This window comes from Dreissena polymorpha, chromosome 2 (genome assembly GCF_020536995.1).
Source record: "Dreissena polymorpha isolate Duluth1 chromosome 2, UMN_Dpol_1.0, whole genome shotgun sequence".
Taxonomy (NCBI): domain Eukaryota; kingdom Metazoa; phylum Mollusca; class Bivalvia; order Myida; family Dreissenidae; genus Dreissena; species Dreissena polymorpha.
The window spans coordinates 73,727,881-73,746,990 of NC_068356.1; the positions used below are offsets into that span (position 1 = coordinate 73,727,881).

General features: G+C 36.7%; 1 protein-coding gene across 2 annotated transcripts in view; it reads left to right on the forward strand.

Annotated features, from left to right (window-relative positions):
- The first annotated feature begins 8 nt into the window (after window positions 1–8).
- Window positions 9–19,110, forward strand: part of LOC127867619 (uncharacterized) — an 82,389-nt gene continuing 63,287 nt past the window's right edge. The window contains exons 1-8 of one of the 2 annotated variants that reach the window (XR_008043584.1): window positions 9–126; window positions 1,281–1,395; window positions 1,995–2,162; window positions 2,500–2,574; window positions 3,229–3,451; window positions 4,429–4,634; window positions 5,520–5,680; window positions 10,222–15,404. Coding sequence is in view for 1 of the 2 variants with exons in the window: in XM_052408919.1 (XP_052264879.1) it covers window positions 100–126; window positions 1,281–1,395; window positions 1,995–2,162; window positions 2,500–2,574; window positions 3,229–3,451; window positions 4,429–4,634; window positions 5,520–5,680; window positions 10,222–10,485 (1,239 nt within the window). In the remaining variant the exon portion in view is untranslated. Of the gene's footprint in view, window positions 127–1,280; window positions 1,396–1,994; window positions 2,163–2,499; window positions 2,575–3,228; window positions 3,452–4,428; window positions 4,635–5,519; window positions 5,681–10,221; window positions 16,139–19,110 lie in introns of those variants that run through there. The other variant, XM_052408919.1, reaches the window with a different exon arrangement.

A 19,110-nucleotide genomic window follows, 5' to 3' on the forward strand; every position in this document is an offset into this window, starting at 1 on the left:
ATTCGAATATTTCAAATTTGGTTCGAAGTTCAAAGGTCAAGGCTTTAACCCCGAGCCGTGTACAAAGTTTATTTTGGTTTATTATTTTTGTCATCAATAATGGCTGGAAATGCTGACAACCAAAACGTAATATTTTGTTAATGTTATTTTAACGCATTATTTGATACTGGTTATTTTTTTAATGTCAATTTTGCTCCGAACGCCAATTCCTTATGCTTATTTAACGGTTATATATTTCGGATATCGGTATTTCGGATAATCTAGAGGCTGCAATATTGCAAAGGAAACTGTGGTCTCCAAAATATCAGAAACATGATACATTGTTTGGGCATAGAGCTCAGTTGACCTGCTTTATTTGTATCATATTGTATCCAAAGTTGGACTTGAAGGGTATCTAAAGTCTATTTATTGCACAAGTCTGTATGTGATTTCACTAATGTAAGTGGTGGAGGGACTGGCATATCTGATCTTAGACAAGAATAGATAGCCCTTACATGGGATTTGACACAACACATGATTTTGGGTGCTATGGAAATAGAATAATTAGAATTAAGACAGCAGTAATTAACATAGACTCACGCATTATTTGTTACACGTATACCTCTGTATTATCTTCTACTTTGGAGGTGTAGACAGAAATGCTCAATCCGTCCAAAAGGTAGGGAGTTATTATTGATCATTTATTCACTTGAAATGTTTACATACTGGTTCCATAAAGTACAGCAATAACATTAACCATTTGTCCAGGATACAAATCAATTTATTTATCAGGGTTTTTTTTGGCCCGATTTTATAGCCGAAATTCGGCTATGTTCCCAATCCCAAAAAGTATACTTTTTTCCCAAAATGTGGAAAAAAAATTCCCAATTTCCAAAAAAAAAAAAAAAAAAAAAAATTTTTTTTTTTTTTTTTTTTTTAGAAAGAAGTCTTATGCGTATTTTATCTCAATTTCAATTCAATTACATCTAACAAAGTATTATAAGATTTTGTTCTTTTAATTTGAATGATTATAATGAGTTATATCAAATTTAGTATTTCCCTAATCAGTGGACTTTTCATGTGGAATAAAGGCTAATGAATTTATTTTCCCAATTGCATGAAAATGCCGATAAAATTCCCAATTCCAAAGCCATGGGCTATCTTCCCAAAAAGTGGAAAAAAAACCCTGTTTATGCAAATATACAGAGTATTATAAAATGCAAACAACATTAAAAATGTCTTTCCATTTCTTAAAACAGGCTTTAATGAAGTGTCCTATTTATTTAGTGTTTTAATTTCAGTTTTGGGACTGGTTTGTGGCCTTCAGAAGTCCTGCTGAAATCAAGAAGAATCATCCAGAGTTTCTAATGTGTGAACTCTGCTTTTTCATTTGCTCAATATTGACATTCCTACATGGTAAGTTCTTATAAGAAAAAGATAATCTGTTTGAATTACTAAATCTGTGACTTACATGTATAATGACAAAGAAATCTTCTTTTGTTAGGGGTACTATTTGTCATAAATTCCTTTATCTGTCTAAAATTGTTTGAGCAGTTTTTAAACCGTAAATTTCATATGTTTCAAAATATATGCTTAGTATAATAAACATATGGCTAAGGTTAGGTTAAAAATAAATGTTAATTAAAAAACACAGACAGATATGGTTATATTTGTTTACCCCCACAATAGGGGTATATAATTGAATCACTCTGTTTGTAAGTCGGTCTGTTTGCTGTTCCGTCATTTTGTATGCATAATCATAATTTCTAAGAAGGGGGGTATTAGTCAGGTTTGTGACAAAAATCAAGTTTTATGAAAAAAAGTTTGATTAGAAGTTTTGTTGTGTCTGTTCTGAAAACTATTAGACTATGTCTGGTGCTTCAAATCATTTGTCATTTATAAAAAAAGAATATGAGTACTATTTGTATTAACAAAATGCCACATGACTGGCATATGAACCTATGTGATTTTTAACTTGATGGGATTATAAATGGAGGTAAACCCATATTTTGCAGCCCAGCGTGTTGGAGGCAGGTTCAAGTACCTCTGGCTGGGGGTCATACTGCATGGACTCTTTGTGGAGATGGTCAGCTACTGGATGCCGGATATTGACAGCTTCTGGCATGCTCAGGGAATATTTATGTTCCTTGGCAAGCGACTTCCTCTCTACGTTGTTTGTCTCTGTAAGTGTTGATGTATGAAATTTCTCTTTTATTATGATTTTTTTAATTTTAAAAGGCATATAATCAGTTTCCATGTTACCCTTTAAGTGTTTTGTTTTAACTTAACTTTAACACATTATGCTTGGAGTTTCTTTTATAACTTAAGAGGAAAGGAAATATGCCTATTGATTTTGCTGTCAACTTGTCAAAGCTGTAGTTTGCATATGCTTGTAAAATGACGATTGGTTCCACATAATATTTCTAAAGAATTCTTAGGATCATACTTGTTAGTATGCTGGTTAGTTATACATCCTTAAGTAAAAAGAAATTTTGAGCCAATTTTATTCTTATATTCCAGATCCAGTATTCCTTTACACGGCCAGTGTGGTAGTTGCCCACTCAGGAATGAAGTGGTGGGCTCAACCCCCTGCAGGTAAGAAATAATTCTCTAAATGATGTAGTTTCCTACTCAGGGATGAAGTGTTGTACTCAACTCTTGCAGGTAGGAATAGCCGTTCCAAGTTTGGTGGTTTAGGAATAACAAGTAAGAATGGACTCTCAAAAGGTGTTAGTTGGTTGAAGTGCTGTACTCAAACCCTGCAGGTAGGAATAGCTTTTCCAAGTGAAGTCGTTACCCTCACAGGGATTTAGTTGTGGTTTCACACACACCATTACAAAAAGACTCTTTAAGAAATGGATGCTTCAACTCCCTGCAAGTAAGAATATATTCCAAAAATGTTGTAATTGCCAACTCAGGGTTTAATTGGTTGGCTCAACCCCTTAAGAGTGGACTCTTTTAAGTGTGTCAATCACCACAAAAGGACTCTTCTCACCCCCTGCAGGTGAGAAATAAACCCTCAAAGTGTGGTAACTGCTCACTCAGAAATAAGGTTGAGAACTTAAAAGCGTCTTCCCTTCTCCCCCAACCAGCTGGTATATATGAGCTACCATTTACAGCAATCCACTAGAGCGTTTTAGCCACTAATAAAGACATGTTTTATATGACCTCACCTTAAGTTAAGAAGTGATCTGATATAGAAACAGAAACTGTCAAAATATCTTAATCATTTTGTCTTTCAATTTCCAGTCGGTCTGACCGTTGTTATGCTCGATCTCCCATACGATATTCTGGGGATCAAGAATCTCTTCTGGACGTGGCACGACACTGACCCAAACATCTACGATCGTCACTACTGGGTTCCCTGGACCAGTTATTTCTTCCATGCAACTTTTGCATGTGGCTTCACGGCCGTGTTTCAAGCCAGCCACAAACTTCTGGCTCCCAATAAAGAGACCTATCAACATGCAGGGTACCTTCTGTAAAAAAATTCTTGATATCCTTGTGACCAGTTCAATAAGTAGAATCACGGCAATGTGGACAATGGTTCCTGGCCAGGAAACAAAAGCACATTGAAATTAGTATAGGAACCTATATCAAAAGTAAAAAAAAAATGGAGCCAATGTCTGGGTGGGCAATAAATGGAATAGGAATTGATATGTAGAAACCATGTTCTGATGCCTTCAATAAGCAGTCCTAGCTAAACAGGACCAGTAATCCGTCAGTCTTTCTATCTGTTATGCATGCTGTATCCATTTTTTTTGTAAACCCTTTCAGATATGTACATGATTTTTTATGTGTGAGTTTACATGCATGATTTCAGAAGTTTGTTCCGGTCCATTGATATTTTTCCAAGTAACAGGCCTTGGACATTTCTCTAGAACAATAGTTTTCCAGACTTTTTTCCTAACTGGGTGCAGATACTGACCTTATAATTGGTATCGTTCCAGTCCATCGATTTTTGACGAAGCAAGGTGCCTTGGACTCGAAATTTTCTTTGAAATGACACTTAAATGAAAAAATTTCCGATGCTCTTTCACGTACTTACTTTATTTTGGTGTATTAGTCTACCTGCATGACTTACAAATTTAGTTGAGTTCACACAGGCTAATCAGGGACGACACGTTCCACTTTAAATGGATTTTTGCTAAAAAGAGACTGTAAAATATCATAAAAGCAGAAAGTGTCCTCACTGATTAGTCTGTTCGGATTGCACAGGCTAATTTAGGACAACACTTTACTAACATTCATTAAATCCCCTTTTCAGAGAGCACGGCCCAAATATGTTTAATACATGTATTATAGCACTCACTTCAAAGATTTGGGGTCATATTATTTTCAAAGAACTGTTCAGTTTTGTGTGGCTAGTGGCTGTTAGCGTAAATTGTGTCCAGCGCCCTATGACATGAAATGACAGCTCATGTGGGATCCTGTATGTTCCTTCTGCAGTCTCTGTCATGAGACGCTGTGTATGCTGCTGGCGGCCATGTTCGGGTTCCCCCTGGGCGTGCTCCAGTTTGTGTTCCTCTACCACCCCCTCCATGACACGTACCACATCCACACGGAGGTCTGCGTCATGGTCCTGCTAATCGTGTATGGTCTCATAGTCTGGCAGGGGGACCGGCACGGACAGAGGAAGGAGATCTTCAAACGAAGTAAGAGTTGGGGCCCTCAGTAGGCCAGAGCCTGGTTGCTGAAAACTTTTAATAGCCACTTAAGGGTACATTCTGTTAAACGCTGACCATAATAAGCTTAATTTTGAAAGCAATGCTTCAATCAAACTAATGCAAATTATTCTAGAATACTTATTGGTTTACAATCTACACTTCTAGTTAAGGGTTAACAATTAAGTCACATATATATCTTGATCTAAAAATTAACAGCTATAAGTTTAACTGGTGTTAAAGTTTTGAGCTACCGGGTAAGATCTTGATTGAAGATTGAAAAACAGAAATATCATTATTGCATTAGATTCGTTAGTTTAATGATGCATTTTGCGAAAGGGACCTGTGCAGAATGAATATCTTCAAGCTGCGTAAGATAGAGAGAGTTAGCCATGTTAATGACCTTAGTTAGCTAGAATTGATTATAGATTGTTGAAAAGAGATACTTATATCAATTACTTACATCAGTTTACTATTGTATTTAGTGACATGTATTGGCAGAGAATGGACTCTGTTTAAAGTTCAAAATAAGTTATAACTTAAGCACTCGGCTTTTAGGATTATGATATTGAAGTTTTTATGTCGCTGATTATTTATATGTTTTCAATCTAACCTGGTAGCTCAGTTGGTAAAGTACTGGAATGTAAATGGCTTTGTAAATGGCGTCACATCCCAATCGGGCCACATAATTGTGAAATATATTTTCAAATTATTTCTACAGCCTTTCTTTCCTTTTCTCTGTCAATTAAATGCTGGTGAATTGGATGTATGTTTGCTCAGAAAAAGTGTGAGTTGGGTACCTGAGTGCTATGATTTGACGTGAAATAATGGCAAGCTGTCAAACACTGTAAAGAAACACATACATTATCTTCATAGAATGGTTCCTGGATGAGATAATGACGGAGGTGATTATCCACTATACATACTTCCTGTACCTTGTGTTCACCTCCAAGCCAGAGAACATTGAGGCCACAGGTGTACATGAACCAGTCGGGCCTTGCAATGTCACACAACCAGTCCAGACACCGTTTGGAGCGGTAAGGACCTCAGATTTGAGCCTTGTTCTGGGAAAACTGGGCTCAATGCATGTGTGTAAAGTGTTGTCCCAGATTATCTTGTGCTGTAGCAATCTGGTCATAATCTATGTGTGTAAAGTGTTGTCCCAGATTATCTTGTGCTGTAGCAATCTGGTCATAATCTATGTGTGTAAAGTGTTGTCCCAGATTATCTTGTGCTGTAGCAATCTGGTCATAATCTATGTGTGTAAAGTATTGTCCCAGATTATCATGTGCTGTAGCAATCTGGTCATAATCTATGTGTGTAAAGTGTTGTCTCAGATTAGCCTGTGCTGTAGCAATCTGGTCATAATCTATGTGTGTAAAGTGTTGTCCCAGATTATCTTGTGCTGTAGCAATCTGGTCATAATCTATGTGTGTAAAGTGTTGTCCCAGATTATCTTGTGCTGTAGCAATCTGGTCATAATCTATGTGTGTAAAGTATTGTCCCAGATTATCATGTGCTGTAGCAATCTGGTCATAATCTATGTGTGTAAAGTGTTGTCCCAGATTATCTTGTGCTGTAGCAATCTGGTCATAATCTATGTGTGTAAAGTGTTGTCCCAGATTATCTTGTGCTGTAGCAATCTGGTCATAATCTATGTGTGTAAAGTATTGTCCCAGATTATCATGTGCTGTAGCAATCTGGTCATAATCTATGTGTGTAAAGTATTGTCCCAGATTATCATGTGCTGTAGCAATCTGGTCATAATCTATGTGTGTAAAGTGTTGTCCCAGATTATCTTGTGCTGTAGCAATCTGGTCATAATCTATTGTCCCAGATTATCTTGTTCAGTCCGACAGGCTAATCAGTGATTACACTTTCTGTCTTAACTGGATTTGCTGTTAGAAGTGACTTCCTTTAACAAAAAATTCCATTAAAGCTGAAAGTGTCGGACTGCACAGGCTAATCTGGGAAGACGCTTAACTCACATGCATTAAGCCCGGTTTTCTTTAGAAAGGGGCTCACTTTTACAAACAAACAATAAAATAGTGCCATACATGGATTTCCAAGATTGGGAATGTGTTACATGTTGAGTCAACTAAGTATGAAAGAATTTCTAACCTTAAAATGTAGCTCTTAATTTATTGTTGAAAATTATAAGGAATGGCAAAGTTTGTGTTAAGTTTGACATATATTACACTCTTAAGTAATTTGAAGTAATTATACCCCCACAAACAAAGTTTAGGGGGGTATATAGGAGTGAGCTTGTCTGTCGGTCTGTCGGTCGGTCCGTATTAAGTGTCCGCTCTCTATTTCAAGTAGTTTTCATCCGATCTTCACCAAACTTGGTCAGAAGTTGTATCTACATGATGTCTAGGCCAAGTTTGAACATGGGCCTTGTCAGGTCAAAAACTAGGTCACGGGGTCACTTAGTGCGTTTTAAACATTCAGCATGTTGTCCGCTCTCTATTTCAAGTAGTTTTCATCCGATCTTCACCAAACTTGGTCAGAAGTTGTATCTAGATGATCTTAAGGCCAAGTTCAAACATGGGCCTTACCGGGTCAAAACTAGGTCACGGGGTCACTTAGTGTGTTTTGAACATTCAATATGTTGTCCGCTCTCTAATTCAAGTAGTTTTCATCCAATCTTCACAAAACTTGGTCAGAAGTTGTATCTAGATGATGTCTAGGCCAAGTTCGAACATGGGCCTTGCCGGGTCAAAAACTAGGTCACGGGGTCACTTAGTACGTTTTACACATTGAGCATGTTGTTTGCTCTCTATTTCAAGTAGTTTAAATCCGATCTTCACCACACTGGGTCAAAAGTTGTAACTAGATGATGTGTAGGTCAAGTTCGAACATGGGCCATGCCGGGTCAAAAACTAGGTCACGGGGTCACTTAGTGTGTTTTAAACCTCACCATGTTGTCTGCTCTCTAATTCAAGTAGTTTTTATCCAATCTTCACCAAAATTGGTCAGAAGTTGTATCTTGATAATGTCTAGAGCAAGTTTGAATATGGGTCATGCCGGGTCAAAAACAAGGTCACAGGGTCACTTAGGGCGTTTTAAACATCACAATGTTGTCCGCTCTCTAATTCAAGTAGTTTTCATCCGATCTTCACCAAACTTGGTCAGAAGTTGTATCTAGATGATCTTAAGGCCAAGTTCGAACATGGGCCTTGCCGGGTCAAAAACTAGGTCACGGGGTCACTTAGTGCGTTTTAAACATTCAGCATGTTGTCCGCTCTCTAATTCAAGTAGTTTTCATCCGATCTTCACCAAACTTGGTCAGAAGTTGTATCTAGATGATCTTAAGGCCAAGTTCAAACATGGGCCTTGCCGGGTCGAAAACTAGGTCACGTGGTCACTTAGTGTGTTTTACACATTGAGCATGGTGTCCGCTCTCTATTTCAAGTAGTTTAAATCTGATCTTCACCACACTTGGTCAGAAGTTGTAACTAGATGATGTGTAGGTCAAGTTTGAACATGGGCCATGCCGGGTCAAAAAATAGGTCACGGGGTCACTTAGCGTGTTTTAAACCTCACCATGTTGTCCGCTCTTTAATTCAAGTAGTTTATCCAATCTTCACAAAAATTGGTCAGAAGTTTTATCTTGATAATGTCTAGAGCAAGTTTGAATATGGGTCATGCCGGGTCAAAAACAAGGTCACGGGGTCAATTAAGGCGTTTTAAACATCACAATGTTGTCCGCTCTCTAATTCAAGTAGTTTTCATCCAATCTTCACCAAACTTGGTCAGAAGTTGTATCTAGATGATGTCTAGGTCAAGTTTGAATATGGGTCATGCCGGGTCAAAAACTAGGTCACGGGGTATCTTAGTGCATTTTAAACCTCACCATGTTGTGCCCTCTCTAATTCAAGTAGTTTTCATCCAATCCTCACCAAACTTTGTCACAGTTTTATCTGAATGATCTCTAGGACAAGTTTGAACATGGGCCATGCGGGCCTAAAACTAGGACACGGGGTCACTGTGCGTTTTTATGTCCCCAACCCACTATAGTGGGGGACATATTGTTTTTGCCCTGTCTGTCTGTTGGTCTGTTTGCTCCAACTTTAACATTTGCAATAACTTTTTCAATATTCAAGATAGCAACTTGATATTTGGCATGCATGTGTATCTCATGGAGCTGCACATTTTGTGTGGTGGAAGGTAAAGGTCAAGGTCATCCTTCAAGATCAGAGATCAAATATATGTGGCCAAAATCGCTCATTTTATGAATACTTTTGCAATATTGAAGATATCAACTTGATATTTGGCATGCATGTGTATCTCATGGAGCCGCACATTTTGAGTGGTGAAAGGTCAAGGTCATCCTTCAAGGTCAGAGGTCAAATATATGTGGCCAAAATCGCTCATTTTATGAATACTTTGGCAATATTGAAGATACCAACTTGATATTTGGCATGCATGTGTATCTCATGGAGCCGCACATTTTGAGTGGTGAAAGCTCAAGGTCATCCTTCAAGGTAAGAGGTCAAGTATATGTGGCCAAAATGGCTCATTTTATGATTACTTTGGCAATATTGAAGATACCAACTTTATATTTGGCATGCATGTGTATCTCATGGAGCAGCACATTTTGAGTGGTGAAAGGTCAAGGTCATCCTTCAAGGTCAAGGTCATCCTTCAAGGTCAAAGGTAAAAAAAAAATTTAAAAAAATTAAAGGGGCGTTCTCATGAAGCTGCACATTTTGAGTGGATTAAGTTCAAGGTCAAGGATATCTTTCAAGGTCAAGGTCATCCTTCAAGTTCAAAGGTAAAAAAAAAAAAAAAAAATCAAAGCGGCGTTCTCATGAAACTGCACATTTTGAGTGGTGGAAGTTCAAGGTCAAGGTCATCCTTCAAGGTCAAAGGAAAAAAATAATTATTTTTTTAAGCCGCCTTCTCATCAAGCTGCACATTTTGAGTGGTGGAAGTTCAAGGTCAAGGTCATCCTTAAAGGTCAAGGTCATCCTTCAAGGTCAAAGGTCAAAACAAAATAAAAAAATTTCAAAGCGGCGTTCACATGAAGCTGCACATTTTGAGTGTTGGAAGTTCAAGGTCAAGGTCAAAGGTAAAAAAAAAATAATTTCAAAGCGGCGCAGAAGGGGACATAGTGTTTCCGACAAACACATTTTTTGTTTAACATTCAGCATGGTGTCCGCTCTCTAATTCAAGTAGTTTACATCCGATCTTCACCAAACTTGGTCAGAAGTTTTATGGAGATGATCTTAAGGTCAAGTTAGAACATGGGCCTTTCTGGGTCAAAAACTAGGTCAAGGGGTCACTTAGTGCGTTTTAAAAATTGAGCATGGTTTCCGCTGGTTTTTGTGAAGACGACATGCAAAATATTATGTGTCAATGCGGCATGTGGGGGTATTCGTCACGTCTGTGACAAAGCTCTAGTTTTTATTAGTAAGAATAAGTGTGAAGGAAATCAGTATAGATTAATTTGGTGCAAACAACAACAATGACAGCTGTTTAAGTGTGTTCAAATCTCTATCCAGCCTTTCATATGTTATCAAACTAACAGTTTTCTACACATTCCATAATATTTAAAAAAAACATTCATCCACAGGTTTTATCGAAAAGCAAGTACCTCTGCCTAGAGAACTACCATGAGGATGTTTTTGACTTCCACTGCGTGAAGGGGTTACCCGCCCCTGGCAGCCACTGGTACACAATCTGCGGCACGCCGTATGAGAACCACATGGAGTACATCGTGGTGATATGTACCGTCTGCTTCCTGGGCCTCACATGGTGCCTTAGCAACCTGTTGTCAGGGCCTCTACCGGGACATAAACACCACCAAAAGATCCCAAATACCAAGAAGCAGAACTAGTCTATTCTCTTTTTGTCCCCTACCGGTGAAACCGGAGGGGACTTATGGTTTGCGCTCTGTCTGTCAGTCAGTCTGTCTGTCACACTTTTCTGGATCCTGCGATAACTTTAAAAGTTCTTCATATTTTTACATGAAACATGGATAGATGGCAATATGGAGATTATGCATGTCATTTCATTTTGTTTCTACATCAAGAATTCTGGTTGTGATTGCAACAAATAAAAAAACACAAAAACAACGACAATGTTAGAGTTTCACCGGTAGTGGACCATATTGCCTGGCAATCTCTTGTTTAATAAGTCATTCTAAAAAAATAAAATGCACCACCTTCTAGCATTCCTTATGAATGAGAACTTGCCAAAATGTTGAACCAAAATATTAAACATCATATTCCCTGGGCCATACCAATACAAGATTCAGAACTTCTTAAACCTAATTTTTCTATAAAAAATGGATTTATGCAATTGAACTTTTCTTTTTGAAGGGGCATTTTGCAGCTTGTTAAACAAGCATTATTGCTAAACATTTTGTCCAAAGGCATCTAGGAAATTTAAATGTGGCAATAACATGTGCAAATTTTCATTTAAGAAGTTGTTAAAGTTTTAAATGAAAAATTAATTTTGATATCAAATACATTAAAACTATTTTGTACAAGGCATTATCACTAGAAAAAGCCACTTCAGCAAATTATTCCTACAAAAATAATAAGAATTATGAAGAAATCATGGCCGGGATGTTGACATCTGGCTTCAACTTTTAGCAGAACTTCTAGTCATTTTTTTAGTCTTTTCACAGAACAATTATCCAACAATGAACCAATCAAAATTAGATGAATATAAACACCAAATTCTACTCTGAATTTAAGTATTGTGGTATGGTTAAGGTAAACGTAGAATAAAAAGATTGCTTCTTTGTACAGCATCAAGCAACCTAGCTTCAAAATCATCATTCTTTTCTGATCACTGTAAGTATGTCAGATTGTTTTTCAATTGATTTATTGAGAAAAAGCTCTCTTTAAAAACACTTCAATTCTTGTTTTCCTGGTATTTGGATTTATTTATTTGTTTGTTGTGGTTGTGGGGTGGTTGGGGTGGTGATTCAAAATTAGGTTTTGAGAGCTGAGCTTGATATTTGTTGACTTGCTGGCCTGGCATTACGAAAATTAAAATCATCTGACATAACTCAAACTTTATTTAAGTGTTTAACCTATAAGTCTGAAATGATGGCTACGAAACTTCCCACTTAAGATCTTAATTGATTACAAAATTGGTAAAGCAAACACACCCCAAAAACTATATCAAGAGAGAAATTCCTGTTCTTATCGACTTTTATAACAGAACACCAGCTATAAACATACCATGATTGAAACTTAGATCAACGCCTTGGAACACTAAATGCAAACTCGTTATTTGGGTGGTTTCATCATTTAATCAAATAATCATGATTAACAGTGCCATGATGTGACACTTGTAAGTGTATGTCAACAATTGTTCATGTCTTAAAGAAGATATAATTTTCGTCAGCCATGAAACATATGTAGAGTTGTGTAGTTCTATACTATACAATCTAATTTATTATAAATATATATTTTCTTGTGGATTCAGTTTAATACTAATTTATTTGTTTATACAAATAATCGATTTTATTGATTTTAAATGATCAGACAAGTTTCACATTCTCAATTCTAGAAAGAATTTATTGATGAATCGAAAACAAGGTTCAGGATGTGCATTAAATTATACCCCCGCAAACGTAGTTTAGGGGGTATATAGGAGTGAACTTGTCGGTCGGTCGGTGGGTCGGTCGGTCTGTCTGTCTGTCGGTCCGTATTAAGTGTCTGCTCTCTAATTCAAGTAGTTTTCATCCGATCTTCACCAAACTTGGTCAGAAGTTGTATCTACATGACGTCTAGGCTAAGTTCGAACATGGGCCTTGCCGGGTCAAAAACTAGGTCACGGGGTCACTTAGTGCGTTTGAAACATTCAGCATGTTGTCCGCTCTCTAATTCAAGTAGTTTTCAGTTGTATCTAGATGATCTTAAGGCCAAGTTCGAACATGGGCCTTGCCAGGTAAAAAACTAGGTCACGGGGTCACTTAGTGCATTTTTAAACATTCAGCATGGTGTCCTCTCTCTTATTCTAGTAGTTTTCATCCGATCTTCACCAAACTTGGTCAGAAGTATTATCTAGATGATCTGAAGGCCAAGTTCGAACATGGGCCATGCCAGATCAAAAACTAGGTCACAGGGTCACTTAGTACGTTTTACACATTGAGCATGGTGTCCGCTCTCTATTTCAAGTAGTTTAAATCCGATCTTCACCACACTTGGTCAGAAGTTGTAACTAGATGATGTCTAGGTCAAGTTCGAACATGGGCCATGCCGGGTCAAAAATTAGGTCAGGGGGTCACTTAGTGTGTTTTAAACCTCACCATGTCCTCCGCTCTGTAATTCAAGTAGTTGTTATCCAATCTTCACCAAAATTGGTCAGAAGTTGTATCTTGATAATGTCTAGGGCAAGTTTGAAAATGGGTCATGCCGGGTCAAAAACAAGGTCACGGGGTCACTTAGTGCGTTTGAAACATCACAATGTTGTCCGCTCTCTAATTCAAGTAGTTTTCATCCAATCTTCACCAAACTTGGTCAGAAGTTGTATCTAGATGATGTCTAGGTCAAGTTTGAATATGGGTCATGCCGGGTCAAAAACTAGGTCACGGGGTATCTTAGTGCGTTTTAAACCTCACCATGTTGTCCGCACTCTAATTCAAGTAGTTTTCATCCAATCCTCACCAAACTTGGTCACAAGTTTTATCTAAATGATCTCTAGGACAAGTTTGAACATGGGCTATTCCGGGCCTAAAACTAGGTCTCCTGGTCACTTAGTGCGTTTTTTAACATTCAGCATGGTGTCCTCTCTAATTCAAGTAGTTTACATCCGATCTTCACCAAGCTTGGTCAGAAGTTTTATGGAGATGATCTTAAGGCCAAGTTAGAACATGCGTCTTTCTGGGTCAAAAACTAGGTCAAGGGGTCACTTTGTGCGTTTTAAAAATTGATCATGGTGTCCGCTGTTTTTTGTGAAGACGACATGCAAAATATTATGTGTCAATGCGGCATGTGGGGGTATTCGTCACGTCTGTGACAAAGCTCTAGTTTCATTTGATTGTATCTTATAATGAAATACCAATTTAACTAGGCTAGTGTTCTTGTATTTATAGATTTTTGTTGAGACTTGCAGTAAACATATTGCTGCAAAACCTTAATACAAATATTAAAAATCATAATCTTAAATGAACCCATTCCCACTTTGTGACCAGAATGTGTATAGTTGGGACCAATTTTTTTTTCAAACGGCAAGTTGCAAGAGTAAAGCATACTTTAAGTAGAGCTGAAGGTTAATTTAATTATGCAAATATATCATATATTATATGAGAAATAAGGTACATGTGTTTATACAATGATCTAATGATAAATCTCTGGTATGTACACACAGAAGCTGCATTGAATAGAAAGACAATTAACATCTTTTGTGTTGTAGTGGTGGTTTGGGGGGCATCAATTTCAATTAAAATCAAATCTTATGTGTTATGTTTCAATTTCGGTTTTGACTTGTTAGTAATCTTTGGTAAACGTCAATGGAAATTTACTTTCACGCCTTTCAATAAGTAGCACACGGATAATTAATGACAATTGTCTACTAATTAATGTGTTTTACAACTTGTGAATAATTGCGGTTCGTTCTCTAAACAAGTTACCAAATGTTACCACTTTTAAGCAGAAATCAAAATGGTAACGATCAAGTAATACAATATGTTTTAAATTATGTAAATGCCCAGGATTCTTTTTCTATTAAAGATCAAATGCCATAGGGAGAACATAATTACAACAAATGAATACTTGAAGGTAATGTTTTGTTATTCAGACAGCTGTTGTTGCATGTTCTCATTTTGCAATTTCGATAATTGGTCAATTGTTTCCATCAATGCAAAATTACCTTGCATCAGCTGCAATCATATTGTAACGATAAATGTCACTACATAGATACCATGCTATTATATCGTTTACTATTGTTATTGTGTATTATTTCATGGGACTTCATTGGAGCTGTTTACAAGCTCCATCTCTGTTTACACCAACAATATAGTTATCCCAAAACATTGATATTATTGTACAATTATTTTCTACGGATTCCATTTGTAGTACACATACTTTGTTAAACTTAATGGGAGATAATTAGTGTGTAGCTATTTGTATCACTGATTAAACACATCTGCAATTTGTTTTTCTAAGCAAATACAGTTCGGAAGACAATGACAAACATTTTGTTAAGAGTATGCTAATTGCCAAAACTTACAGATGGGTACGCAAGTTCCCTTCTAAATTATTTGTATATTGATAAAGTAAAACTTAATGAAATAAACCACAATCAATTTACAATGCCAATTAAACAACCATGATCTTAAATGATTTATTTTCAATTGACAAAAATCATGATGTTCATGACAGTAACATTATAAAAAATGGCTATTTTATGATTGTAAAGTCTATTTTGTATTTTAAAATTAGATTTGGAAACATATCCAACTATACAAAAATGTTTCTTAAAAAATCAATCACCAAATTAAGCAAAATTTTGATATTTTATTGAATATTTTATTCAAGGAACTTTATAATATCTCTCAAGACTCTACCAGCTTCCACATCGTAAGCCATGTTGTTGATTTGTATTATCAAGGAAGCTATATCTTCAAAACTTGATATTGGGAATGTGAAATGTGTCTATTTTTGTAAAAAGATTGATTAAAAGTGTGCTGTATGTATGAACAATATTGCAATATATATTTATTGCACAAAGCTTTCAATGTTAAACACGTAATATTTTATGTTTAAAAGTGTTCTTGTTCATGGTCAATGTCACAAGGTTGGGGTGTTATATTTGTTATATATGGCTGAATGAATGTACACAATAATAAATGAAATGTTTACTTTGTTATGATTAATTGATTGACCATTTACTTTTGCATCTGATTAATCAATAGGTACTTTAAGGTCGCTGTGACGGAACGGATATGATGTCAACCTAGCGACCGGGCGGTCACGGGTTTGATCCCCACAGGAGGGTTCTCTTTAATCATCCCCAAACACATTAAGTACTTGTTCTAGTCCCAAAAAACGGACTCGAGAGAGTTTCAATAAGTCTTAGGCTGTTGATGAAATCGAGCTAAAATAAATAGGTTTAAACTAAAAACTAGTAGATATTTTGAGTGCTGATTCCAACCACTTATGACTAGCTTTAGAGAATTATAACATCAATCAAGCAACTTGTTCACAGTTGTGCAATATTACAATTTTCAAAAATAATGGGGAAATACTTAAGACACATACCGGGAACCCTACTAAAATGTGTCTCAAAGGATGAAATGATCATTGCATTGAAAACCAATTGCTTTTCATCACTTAAACAATCGGTTATCTACCTATGCGAATCTGTATTTTGTGTTTTTATTTGTGTTGAGTTTTGTTCTTGTCACTTTTGTTATGTATTTTTTCTGGTACATATTTCTTATTGTTGATTACTTCCTTTTAAATTGCGGAAGATCAAAGGTAAAACAATCAGTGCATGATTTCATAAATTAAATCACAAATCAAAAAGTGTTATTTGTGTTGTTGTTTTACAACAATAAAATAAAACATATTTGCAACTACAAAGTATTAAGTAAACTCTGATTTAAATCCACGATGCAATTGTGCAGAGTTACAAGAAACACTGCATGCAGTAAGCAGTTGTGAACATTCATGTTTTAATTCCCCACCCCAAATCGGTAAGGCGATTAAACGAATGCTCTTCATCATTCTGTCAGTCTGTCAGTAATTCTTTCGTGTCTGCTCATAATCTCGCATACTCTTTAACGCTTTAATGGATGTTTATGAAACTTTCCTCAAAGGTGGAAGGCACAGCAGTCAATGAGGCTGGCTCAAAGTCAAGGTTGAACTTCAAGGCTTATGGTTTGAGCTTCAATTTTGTCCGCTTCATATATTCTATACCCTTTGAAGGATTGTCATGAAACTGTTTTGAAATGTTTTGATCACTAAATCAAATGTGCAGAAGAGATAAGTTAGTCAGGCCGTCTTAAGGAGGAGGTCATGCTTTAATATTAAAGGTTTTAGCCTCCATTGACCTGTCCGCACCATATCTCTTGCAATTCTTGAAGGATTGTAATGAAACTTGCGTCAACCGTTAAGGCCATAGAACCGATGTGTAGAAAGCATACGTAAGTCATGCCATCTCAAAGTCAAGGTTGTTTTTCATAGGTCAATGGTTTGAACCTGTATGTTTGTGTCCATTATTTAGTTACCCGTTTTAGTATTTTCCAGACACATGGCTTACATGTGAAGGTCATTGAGACCATGTGCAGCAGGCTTGAGTCAGTCACACCAGCTCAAGTTTGAGTTCATAATTCAAGGTCAAATTTGAGTATTTTATATTATTAAAGTAATAAACATAAATTCCAATAATTATTTTAAAATCGAAAAGGCAACTTGTTTTTCATATGACCCAGTGTATTAAAACTATTACCGAAAGTGGTTACAGCAGGCATTACAAGTATAGTCAATAATAAGCCTATACATGAGTGTCAAGGTTAATTACTTATATGGCCAATAAAGGGATACTAAATACACATGTTAATATCAACTGTAACTGGTTTACCCTTGATTCAACTCTATTTTGTTAGTTTAATATTGTATGAGCAGGTTTAACGTCTGGGAATTTCTGTGCGAAAATATTTTTTTTAGGATGCGGTTTCAAAATCATGCTACTTGACCGCACTTAAAATATTTTCGAAACCGAAAAAAAACTCTAATTAATTGTATCTATTTTTTATATTAAACGCTAGGAAAATCTATCGAAACGTCCCATTTCTTACAAGCTCGTTCGTCCCTTTTTCCGTTCGTCCGTCCGTTCGTTCGTTCGTTCGAATGTCCGTCTACAGTTTCCGCTAGCGGCTGACAATTTGTTCATTTAATACAGATTATTGTACCAAAGTTTTGTTTTCGGCTACTTTTATGGCTACAGTTTCCGCTAGCGGCAGAAAATTTGTCAAATTAATGGAAATAGTTCACCGTGTTCTGTTTCTGGCTACCTTTTGGCCACAGTAGCCGCTAGCGGCTATGGTAGCCAGTACCGGCTATAGGTTTTGGCTATTCAGCCGCAACCTAGCCGCTACTGGCTGACTTTCGCTACCTCCAGGATACCCATTGCGGCTACCTTTTTAGTGTCCCATTATGCACCTCCACGGACGGACGATCGGAGGTTCCCATACCATGTCCCCATTGACAGCCGCATTCGGTGTGCACCTGCCGACGCCAAGGAAGTATCTTCCTGTGTGGTGCTGTAAAAGAGTATCGTACATTCGAATAAATGGATATAAGCGTTTTCATCACTTTGCCGTTTTCTCCGTATGCACCTAAGTTTTATCATAATAAACGACGTTCAATTTTGTCATATGCTACACTGAAGTCCACGTATGCAGTAAACGTTGGTTTACGAGTACGCAAGCGGTTCTGTATTATTAACGTCAATGTACATAATTGGTCTATAGTGCTAATTTTTGGTAAAAACCCGTAATGGTGCTCTGATAAAATATTATTGTCCTCTACCCATTTAGTTAGACGCTTGTTTAGTATGCTACAGTATGCTTTATCTACAAACAATGTAACTGCTATTCCTCTATTATTTGTTGTATTTCGTCGGTCTGTATTAGGGGCTTTTTGAGATTGAGGTCATCGTTTCATAGTCCCAACGCGTAGGTTTTTTCCCCGTTTCAAAGCATGCACAGAACAGTCTATGTTAAAACTCGATGCGATTTCCGAACAAAACAATTGCGCCGGAAGTCCGTCAACCACACAGGCTTTATTTTTATTAAGATACGGCTTGTTTAACGTCTAAGATAGAAATTCCATCACTAAAATGTCGCTTTCATGACAGTTTACATGATGATATGGCTTAACATTATTTTGGATCGCTGCATTATCTCATGCGTTATATAAATTTTCAAAATCTGTTTTCCATTAATTGAGAACTGGCGTATTGTCCGTTTTTACGTCACCGTTTTCTTTAACTGTAAGAAACTTTAATACATACTATATGTAATGATCTTAATGACTTAACGAGTGTTGGTTTGTAACTAAATTTGTTTAATGATTCGCTCTTAATTAAACGGTTGCGGTGCAATTGTTGATTACGCAAATTAGTTCGACTATAAGACTTATAATATTAATTTGTGCTAGAGCAAATACGACGCCTACTGATCATGATTTCGACAAAAGTGATAATCTTGATACAATGTCTATATCTATGCACATGTTTACACGAGCAGTCAGTATTGCAAGTTGGTTTACAAAAAATCAAATAATCAGACGAAAGCCTCAATCGAGTGACTTTAATAGTTTTTAATAAACGTGCCATTCACGTCTACGCTAAACGCCCCTACCCGCCATTATCTCAATTTTAATTTTATCGACTAAACCATAAGAATGGTACCAATTTTCGAAACTTAACACCTGTCTGTAACAACAAAGATGCTCGTTCGTTGCTTTATAAATGTGTTTTTTGTCACGCAATTGAT